The sequence below is a fragment of the Myotis brandtii genome, unplaced genomic scaffold (genome assembly GCF_000412655.1).
Source record: "Myotis brandtii unplaced genomic scaffold, ASM41265v1 scaffold207, whole genome shotgun sequence".
Classification (NCBI taxonomy): Eukaryota; Metazoa; Chordata; class Mammalia; order Chiroptera; family Vespertilionidae; genus Myotis; species Myotis brandtii.
The window spans coordinates 740,002-749,575 of record NW_005357736.1 but is presented as its reverse complement, the minus strand read 5'-3'; the positions used below and the strand labels follow the sequence as shown (position 1 = coordinate 749,575).

Sequence of the window (9,574 nt, the reverse complement as noted above, 5' to 3'; positions counted from 1 at the left end):
GCTCAGCAGGCTCAGGCACAAGTGCTAAGGAGGGCTCACCTGTGGGCAGAACTTCTGGGGCGCACACCCACCCACTCTGAGGGGTGCAGAGCTGGTAAGGCCGGGGAGGCCCAAAGGTGAGCAGCTCAAAAGCCACCCTAGCCCTAACTGGTTTGGCTCAGTGGATAGAGTGTCGGCCTGCGGACTGAAGGGTCCCAGGTTCGATTCCGGTCAAGGGCATGTACCTTGGCTGCAGGCACATCCCCAGTAGGGGGTGTGCAGGAGGCAGCTGATTGATGTTTCTCGCTCATCAATGTTTCTAACTCTCTATCCCTCTCCCTTCCTCCCTGTAAAAATACAATAAAATATATTTTTTTAAAAAAAGCCACCCTGGACTGGGCCTGCCTGGCCCCCATCTCCCCACCCTACCCCCTCATGTCCCAGAACGTGTCCAAGTACGGGAGAGAGACGCTTGGAGGCAATGGCATTGTAATAAAGACACTGCTTTTATTTAGTTTGATATGTCTCTATACAGAATGCAGAAAACACATCTGAAACCCATACAGAAGGAAATAAAACACGCCAGTGGTTGTGAACACTCAGAGTCCGACACAGCGGCCATCAGCAGCCCGCACAGGGGGAGGGGAACTGCCTGCAAAGGCATTGTTGCTCTTGTTATTCTGTTCACTGCCCCAGCGCCTCCAGTTGCTATGGCAACAGGCCATTCTGGGCCAGCCACATCTCTGTATGGCCGTGCCCCATGGTGGGGTTGCTAGGGGCAACTGAGCTGTTTGGAAAGCCTTTCAGAGCCCTCACCTGGAACACCAGAATTGTTTACTTTCTGATGAGGTCATCAAAAAGAGTCTCTCAGGTCAGACCCCACTTGTGCTCCTGCCTCTGGGGCATAGGGGAAACTCCGGCGTGGATCAGGGCTTGGAGGCACAAGGCCCGGTCACCAGAGGTCCACTGAGCCTCCATCTGCAGGCGCCCCCACAGGGGCACTGCCCACTCAAGCTCCCACTGGGGCCGGGCAGGGGAGAGAGGGGCTGGGCCCTGCGGAAAGACCCTCTGGAGGGCACAGTGGAGACCCCCCTGACGGCCCTCCCTCCGGAGGCAGCACACATGATCCTCTGCAAAAACGTCTATATGGCTTAGAAGTGGCTGCCGGTGTGCAAAGGGAGCCTGGGTCCACCCACCACCCTCAATCACATTATTGCAAAAGGCATTCCTCCCTTAAAGGTACCGCCAGTACCTCTCAGGCCTCAAAGGTCAGCTCAAATGGTTTCTCCCAAAGGAGGAGAATCCAAGCAGAGGGGGGCCCCGCCCCTGAGTCATGGGACAGAGATGCAGATGGACGGACGGACACTCTGCTAAAAAAGGCAAAAGGAGCCCCAGTGTAATTCCAGAATTTAAGCCGATAAGAAAGAAAGGGGCAAAAAAAGAAAGAAAGAAGGAAAGAAGGGGTAAAAAATAAAACCAAATCAAAATGAGCAAAGCCGTCAGTTCCATGGAGTCGACACTAAGAGCTTGTACAAACTGCTGTAAGCATCACCATTTTAAATCTTTTTTTAATAAAACAATTTGAGGCTGTATAAAAACTTTAGTAAAAAATTAGCTTTGAGAGCCCACAGGTTTTCACTCTGAACTATTGCTGGCACTCCTCCCCAGCCGCCAGCCTTTCCCAGCCGTCAGGCCCCAGGCCTGGGACTGTGTGGGGGGGGGGGGGGGGGGGGGGGGGGGGGCTGTGGACTGTTGGGACAATGTGGCCAAGGTCAAGTGAGGAAAGAGCATCACATGACAAAAATATTGCATCTTCACCAAAATGTCCCTCATTGAGTGTTTCAAAAGCCATGATACTCCTTTTAGGGGAAAAACACAGAAGGGAAAAGAAACCAGGCTGCTGTGGTCGAGCCCCTCGACCTCCCCGGCACCCCATGAGCGGCTGGCCCACCCTGCAGCACCTAGGTTGGGGCCGTGGCCCGCTGCCTCTTGGGAGTCCCGTTTCTATGGAAATGAAGACCCCTGGGTGGTGAGCTGCGAGCGTGCATGGGGCGGGGTGATGTCCACGGCCCAGAGGCCCCTCCAGCTTCCAGCCCTTGGCCACAGCGGGAGAGCAAGCCCAGCACCAGGGCCCTGGCCCCTAAGCCAGGGCCGGGAGGCCCCCAGTCAGGCTCTGGGGGATCGGAGCAACCAGGTTGACGTAGTGTGAAAAAATAGGATTCCTTTGATAAAAAAGACTGTCCCTTGGTCTTCTAAGTTTGAAACACCCTGGGAGCTTATTTTTAGCAAAGCAATTTCCCACACCCTCCCAAAAATTACACATACAAGTTTAGGTAAACAGCAGATTAAATGTAAAAACTTAACCTTAAGAAAGTCCTTTGAAGGTAATCTTTAGCTACTGTTTTCCATGTTACATCCTGCAGCTAGACACACGTGAATAGAAAAAACAGTACAGTTAGTGTTAAAGGCAAAACGCAGAGGCCGGGGCCGCCCAGCACTGCCTGCGAGCTCATGGGCTCCTCACTCTCCAGCCACCTCCATCCCATGGTGCTTCAGAGCCAGCCAGCCACACGCAGCGAAGAACGCTCTATGAACAAACAGAAAGCTGTTAGGCAAAAAGAAAAGTAAAAATGTCCCCAAAGCCTCTCCAGCCGCTTTGGGGTTAGGAGGACAGAGAGGCGGGCGTGTCCAGCCCCGCGTCAGTGTGTGCTAGGTCAGGTGTCGGCGCCCAGTGGGCGGTGGTCAGCAGGCCACCGGTCTCCACGACAACACCGTGTTGTCTCCAGGGCCCTGCCCTACCCTGCCTCCACCTAGGCGCTTGTGGGTTAAGGGGGCACGTAGGGAGGGGGTGACCGGTATGGGGTCATGTTCTTGGGGCGGGAGCCCTTGCCCTCCATGGGAGCGGTGAAGGGCGGGGGAGGCTGGTAGGGAGGCGCGTTGGGATCCTCCTCGCGCAGGGGCGTGTACTCTCCCACGGTGTCCTGGTTGAGAGGAGTGGTCTCGGGCACGCTCTGGTTGGGGTACTCGGGCGGCGGGAGGGGGGCTTTCTCCTCCTGCAGGATGAGCGGCATGCTGGAGGAGGGGGGCGGCTTGGAGTCGTCCAGCTCGTCGGCGAAGATGATCGGCACGCCCTTCTTGATGAAGGTGGCCTGGTCCTCCAGCGTGAGCTTGCCCTTCCGCTTCTTGCGATAGCAGATCATGGCGATGATGCCGGCGATGAGCAGGATGGCGGCGACCACCACGGCCGGGATGACCGTGTGCAGGTACACGTCATCCTCGCTGCTCTTCTCGGGGTCCCTGTCGGGCACCGCGGTGGTCGGCGCCTCAGAGGGCACCCGCCTGGGCGGCGCCACAGGGATGAACTGCAGGTGTCGGCAGCTCCCGGAGCCCGTCACAGCCACGCTCAAGGCCTTGAAGTCGGGCTCCAGGGCGTTGGAGAAGGCGGCCCGGGGCTTCCCGTCATCCTCGGCGATCCTCCGGCTCAGCCCCACGACCTGCTCCTTGGGGCAGGGCTCCAGGGGCAGCGTGTTGTTGGTCCACTCCACCACGATGGAGCCCTGGGTGATGTTCTGCAGGGTGACGGTGCTGCAGTTGCGGTCCCCGAAGGCGAAGGCCAGCTTCCTCACCAGCGCGATCTTCTTGTGGATGTCGTTCACCACCGGCGCCGGGTCGCCCGCCAACGTGGCCTTGAAGCGCGCGGGCGCCTTGTCCCCCTGCGGGCGCCTGTGGACGTGGATCTCGAAGGCGTCGACGGCCGACAGGCCGCCCTTGTCGGTGGCGTGCAGGAAGTACTCGTGCTTGCCCACATGGCCGCTGTCGGGCAGGCCGTACATGAGCTGGCTGTTGCTGTTGAACTGCACCCACGACTTCTCGCCCACCAGCTGCTGCTCCCGGAGCTTGAGGGTCAGCTTCAGCTTGTCCGTGGTGGTGTCCTCCTTGTCGTAGAAGGTGTCTGGCGGGATCTTCATCTCAAAGTAGGTGCCGACCCAGGCGTCCACCCTGTCGATGTGGTTCTTGAGCTCCGGGCGCTGGTTGGGCTCCCCTCCGCGGGGCACCCCGCTGGTGGTGGTGCGGATGCGTGTAGGCGGGGAGGCCGTTTCCAGTCTGGTGATGGGCGCTTTGGTGGTGACCCGGGGCACCGGTCGGGAGGTGCGTGGCTTCTTGGTCGGCCTTCGAGTCGTGGTGGTTGAGGAGTCAGTAGAAGGCGTGGCTGGTTTTGGCGTGGATACTCGTGGCTTCTTGGTGGTAGCCGTGGGAGGGGTGGCAACCGCCGTGGGCTCCACGTAGCCAGGAATGGTCATCGTTGGGCGGATCTGACCAGGAACTGTGGTGCCAGCTTCTGACACCCGAGTGGGCTGGATGGGGCCCAGGGTTGGGGTCTGAATAATGGCCCCGCGGGTGCGAATGGTGACTGTGGGCTTCCCAGGAACAGGGTCCCTGACCGGAGGAGCCATGGTCTCTGTGGGAGGAGCAATGGCTGGAGACGTGGGGGTGGGCACGATCCTGGATGGCGGCTCCTGGACGGCTGTGGTGGGGGGGCCGATGGCAGTGACAGGCGTGGGTGTGGCATGGATCTGCCGCCGGATGCGTTTGGGGAGAGGGGGCTTCTTGTTGGCAATGTGCCAACCCACGACGGGGTAGCCGAGCTGGGCGGACATGGCCCCCTCGCGGGCAGGCGCCTCCACGCCGCGAATGTCAGGCACGCTGTTCTGGTTCAGGGAGCAGCCCAGCCTCCAGGACAGCAGGGCCCCGTTCTCCACCACCTTCTTGGCGTTGCCTGGGCCGGCCATGAAGGCAGACATGTCGAACAGCCGGTTGTTCACCACGGGCACCAGCTTCATGCTGTGCGGCTCCACCCCCGAGAAGCTCCGCATGCTGCGCAGCAGGGCGACCCTTTGCTGTGGGCTCATCTTGGTGAGGTCGGCATCCAGAATGACCGTCAGCACGGTCACGGGCTCGTCCGCAGCACAGGCAGAGGGCGCCAGCTCCCCGGGCTCGGGCGCCGCCCGCACGGCCTGCAGCTCGCTGTGGTCCTCCGGGTACACCTCGATGGAGAACACGCTGGAGGCTTGGGGGACGTGGCTCCCATTGGGCCCCGGCCGTGCAGCACTCACCGCGATGTAATGCACCCCCTTATCGGTGTCGAGGGGGAGGCCCTCCAGGCTGCGGCTCTGCGGGTCCCAGTGCAGCCAGGGCGGCAAGGCCTCCTTCCCGGCAGCCGACACCTGGAAGAGACACCGGCATGAGGTGAGTGCTACTGTCGCTGCCTCACCTGGAAACCGTCACCATTACCAACTGGCCTCCCTGAACTGTGCGACAGGGGTGAGGTGTCGCTCAGAGTTCCTGCTGAGGGAACCACTCCCTCTCCGGCTCACTGGACTGTCGGGAGAGATGGGGCTGCCGGGCGGGCTAGCTTGAAAGGTCAAGGGCACTCGGTGGCGAGACAGCGGGGCTGGCACGCGAACAGGTCTCATCCCAGAGAACGGAGGCACTGGGGCTCAAGAATGCTGTGGGGCCCCGCCAAGGTGGCTCAGTGGTTGAGCATCGACCTATGAACCAGGAAGTCATGGTTTGATTCTGGTCAAGGGCACATGCCCGGGTTGCGGGCTCAATCCTCAGTGTAGGTGTGCAGGAGGCAGCCAATCAGTAAGTCTCTCTCATCATGGATGTTTCTCTCTCTCTCTCCCTCCCTCTCCCTTCCTCTCCCTTCCTCTCTGAAATCAATAAAAATATATTAAGTAAAACAGAACACTGTGGGGCTTATAGCAGCGACAGGCCGGCCGCCTCCTTGCCCTCTGCAGACACCACCTTCTACCATGGGAGGGGCGCCGCCACCTGATATTCCGCTAGTCCCCATCCTCTGCCAACGCACTAACCATCCACTGCAAACACAGCCAGCATCAGAATTGGTAAATATCTGTAGAAATCACTATTTTCAGATCCATGAAAAACATTAATATATTTCCTTTACAAGCTTTTTTAGATATAAAAAATATTTATTTCAAATGCTTTGGCTAAAAAACTTGTGCTTTCCTTTTTTTTTTTTTACTTCTATTATGTTAAATATGTAAACAGCCTCAATCACCTATAAACATATAAAGCAAAGTTTGAATGCTCATTTTGCAAAAAAAACATGAAGCAAAGATGTAAGGCCCAATGGAGCAGCTGGGGAACCGTGAGATGTTTCACAGGGCGGGCAGGACCTGGGGTCCCGAGAGGTGGCAGCAGGTGATCGGGGTGTGGACCTCGGCCTCTGCCCCCCAAGAATGTTTCCTAAGCCTCTGCCCCACAGCCACCACTGAGCGGAGAGCACACCTGGCAGAGGGGGGCTCGGGGGGAAGGGGGGCCTGGATGGCGCTCTGGGCGAAGTCAGGCAGGAAAAGCCACCTGTACAGAGACCAGGAGAGGCTCCAAAGGTGGGTGCCAACTGGCTGGCCAGGCCCAGGGGACATTCCTGAGTGGCCAGGCAGCTAGGCCTGTGCCCGACCCTGACTTCCTCCAGCAGCAGATGAGCAAGCCGCCCAGTGCTTTCCCACGGCTGCCCCGCTGCACAGGGCCTTTTAGAACAGAGAAGGGCCACCCCTCCAGCGTCCCATCTGCTGACCCAACAGCCACCAGGTGCTGTGGGCTTTCCTAGGAATAAATTCAGGCCACTCTCTGGCCTAGGCTCCCACACAGCCAAGTAACACTCTGCCACGTCGATGGCGTGTAACACAGTAACACACGTGAAAGAAAAGCCCAGGTTTCACCGAAGCGAGTTGAAATGCTCAGAGTCTAACGGGAAGACGCGAGAGCAGAACCGGTAGCTTTGTGCTGATCACTGAGACCAGTTCTTTCACTCGGGTCCGCCTCCAGCGCCACAGGCAGAGGGCAAGCCCTGTCAGAAGAACGGAGCCAAGACTCCAACCTGCGCCCCTGCCTGCCTTCGCCTCTGCAGATTCTGGCTCCTCGGGGGCCTAGAGCCCCGGCCAGGCCTGACCACAGGACAGGCCCTCGACCTGGGTCTGCAGCCTGAAGCAGACAGCTCCCAGGGCCTTGGGGTCGCCGAGACAGGAAGGAAAGGCCCTAAGTGAGCTCTAACCCCTGCACCGCAGAGCATCGTGGTTCTGGCAGGGCAGCCGGCAGCACTCTGCATGACACTGACTTGCTTAATAGAAGGGCTTTGTCCCGCATTCGTACCTCACAGCAGAGCTCAAGCATCCAAGGGAATAAGGAGGCGCAGGAGCAAAGCACACCTGATCCCACAGGAACCAGCCACGCCCAGGAGGAGCTGCACCCGCATTCCCAAGGCCACTGGGGAAAGCCCCTGAAAGGAAGTCTGACCTGCCCGGGGGGCTGGCAGCATCCATGGCACCCAGGGTTCCACCAGCGGCCTGTCCCCCAGGCGCTCCGTGGAGGCAACACCTGCTCACTTGACAAAGCAGGAGCCTCAGGCCATGGAGTCGGCATCCTCCCAGCTTTCAGAACTCGGGCCACCTCCCTCTCGGGGCCCAAGGGGGAAGCAGGATGCGAGCGTTCCCGCTGAGAGACAGCCTCCGTGACAAGCCAGGACTCATCCTGTAACGACAGCCTCCCCGAGGGGAAGCCCCATCAGCAGGAGCCTGGGCTGAGGCCCAGGTCCAGGCAGGTTGAGGCCCGTTTTCTCATCTGTAAAGAGGGAGGCGATGCCATTCCGTCCATCACAGCACCAGGCACGTGCTGAATGCTCGGCGCTGCTTCCCCACCCACCCGTACACAGCGAAGCTGCGGCACGAACGGGTCAGGGCGTGCCCAGGCCCCCTCCCCAGCCCCCTTCCTAACTGGCCTTGGACCCGGAACCCGAGGCCTTGTCTCCCGAGTCATCCCCAAAACAGAAGCTCCAGGCACCCAGGGAACAAGACGGCAGGAGGGGAAGCCAGGTCTTCTGGGGACAGGCCGGCCGGGCCCTCGGACCCGCTTCCCTGTCCGCAGCCCTGGATGGGAACCCTGGGGGCCCGGGCAGGGGAGGACGTGCTGTGGGGCCCCAACACCAGCACTCACTTCCTCCCCGTCTCCGGCAGGTGCGCCGGGGCCGGCCGGCCTGCACCCAGGCTCGCACTATCTCTGGATCCACACTGTTCCCACCTGCAATTACCTCCTGAGGCTGCTGGGCTGGGAGCAGCAGGGGAGAGGCCGAGTCAGCTCACGGGAGGCTCCGGCACCGGCACGTGAGGCTGGGGACAGGCTGGTCCCAGCCATGGACTCCCCAGGGCTTCCGGTCACTCAGTCCCCCCCCACCCCACCCCCGGAGTGGCAGAGACAGGCCTGCTGACCTTACAACGTAGCGCCAGGAAAGGAGCCTTCGGGCGGCAGTGAGAACACGACACCTGCAGGAGGCAGAATCCGCAGGGCGAAGCCCACCTGAGACTATCCCGGGCCAGAAAGAGCCAGAAATCTTTGCTGTGTCAGCAGCCAGCCCTCAGCGCGGACATGCTTCTGAGGCAGAAGGCCAGCCCGGCACAGAGGAAAATAATAAGACCTCAAACCACACATGCCCAGTGTCAGAAACCTTGATCCATGAAGTACATCCGAAAACCCTGAGAACCAAAACCACGAAGGCTGGGCAGGCCCAGGAGTAAAGGCTGCCCGCAATGAACCCGAGCGAGGCCTGGGGGACTGCCCCGGGGAAGGCGTGGGTCTCCCCTCAGTGTGGACTAGCAGACAGTAACAGACCCCTGCTCGTCCCGGGACGGTCTCTCCCACAGTCCACCCTCTAACCTGGGCTGAGGCAGAGGCGGCACCGTGCTAACACCAGGCGGCACGAGCGTCCCCCCTCAGGGCCCTTCCCCACCGGAGAAGAGCAAACGGCGGAGGAGCTCCCATTCCTTCGTCCTCCGTCAGCGAAGGCCTCCATGCACAGGGTGCCAGCCGGTCAGGCACAACGTGAAGACCAGCTGAAACCGGACTCACCCTGGGGCCGAATTAATTCTATGACCTTTGGCTTCTGGAACCAAGAAACCCCATTTCACCACCTAGACCCCACACCTGGGTGTCTGACCCAGGCAGGAGTTGTAGGACTTGGACGTGGCCAGAGAAGACTCCAGCGAGATGGGTGGACACGCCACACCATGTCACCGTGAGCTGATGATGCCAGCAAAGGGGCAATGAAGTATCACCAACGGCGCTTGGTGAGCATCTTCTCACGCTGCAAACCTTTTGGAGGGTTCCTTTGGGCCTTAGTCGTGACCCTTCCAACTAACCCTCAAGATAGGACCGTCAGGGGTCAGCTGAGCCTCTCCCTGAACCCCCCACAGGTGTGCTGGAGGGTCTTCTCAGTGGCCCACTTCCAAGTGGCCCCGCCTGCGCCCTGTAAGCCCCTGCCGGGGCCTCTAGCAGCCTGCCCTGGCAAGACCCGACCTCCCCACAGGCACCGTCCTGGAGGCTCTCCGACATGGTGGTCCGGGCCCACTGTGGCCTCCTCTGCTCAGGGAGGCCCCCCTGTGCTCACATCCAGGGGATCCCGGTCTGTGTCATGGACCATGACAATGAGACTAATCTGCCCTGCGGCCAACATCAACCTCCGCAAACGACGCTGCGACGCACACGGGCAGCCTCGTGGCTGGGCCGGGCTGCGTGG

At 60.1% G+C, this 9,574-nt stretch overlaps 1 protein-coding gene across 5 annotated transcripts in view; it reads right to left on the bottom strand.

The window, feature by feature from the left end:
• Positions 1-464: 464 nt before the first annotated feature.
• Positions 465-9,574, bottom strand: part of DAG1 (dystroglycan 1 (dystrophin-associated glycoprotein 1)) — a 49,994-nt gene continuing 40,884 nt past the window's right edge. For all 5 annotated transcript variants that reach the window (XM_005865372.2, XM_005865375.2, XM_005865374.2 and 2 more), the window contains one exon: positions 465-5,204. In XM_005865372.2, the coding sequence (XP_005865434.1) occupies positions 2,805-5,204 (2,400 nt within the window). In that variant the 3' untranslated portion in view covers positions 465-2,804. The remainder of the gene's footprint in view (positions 5,205-9,574) is intronic.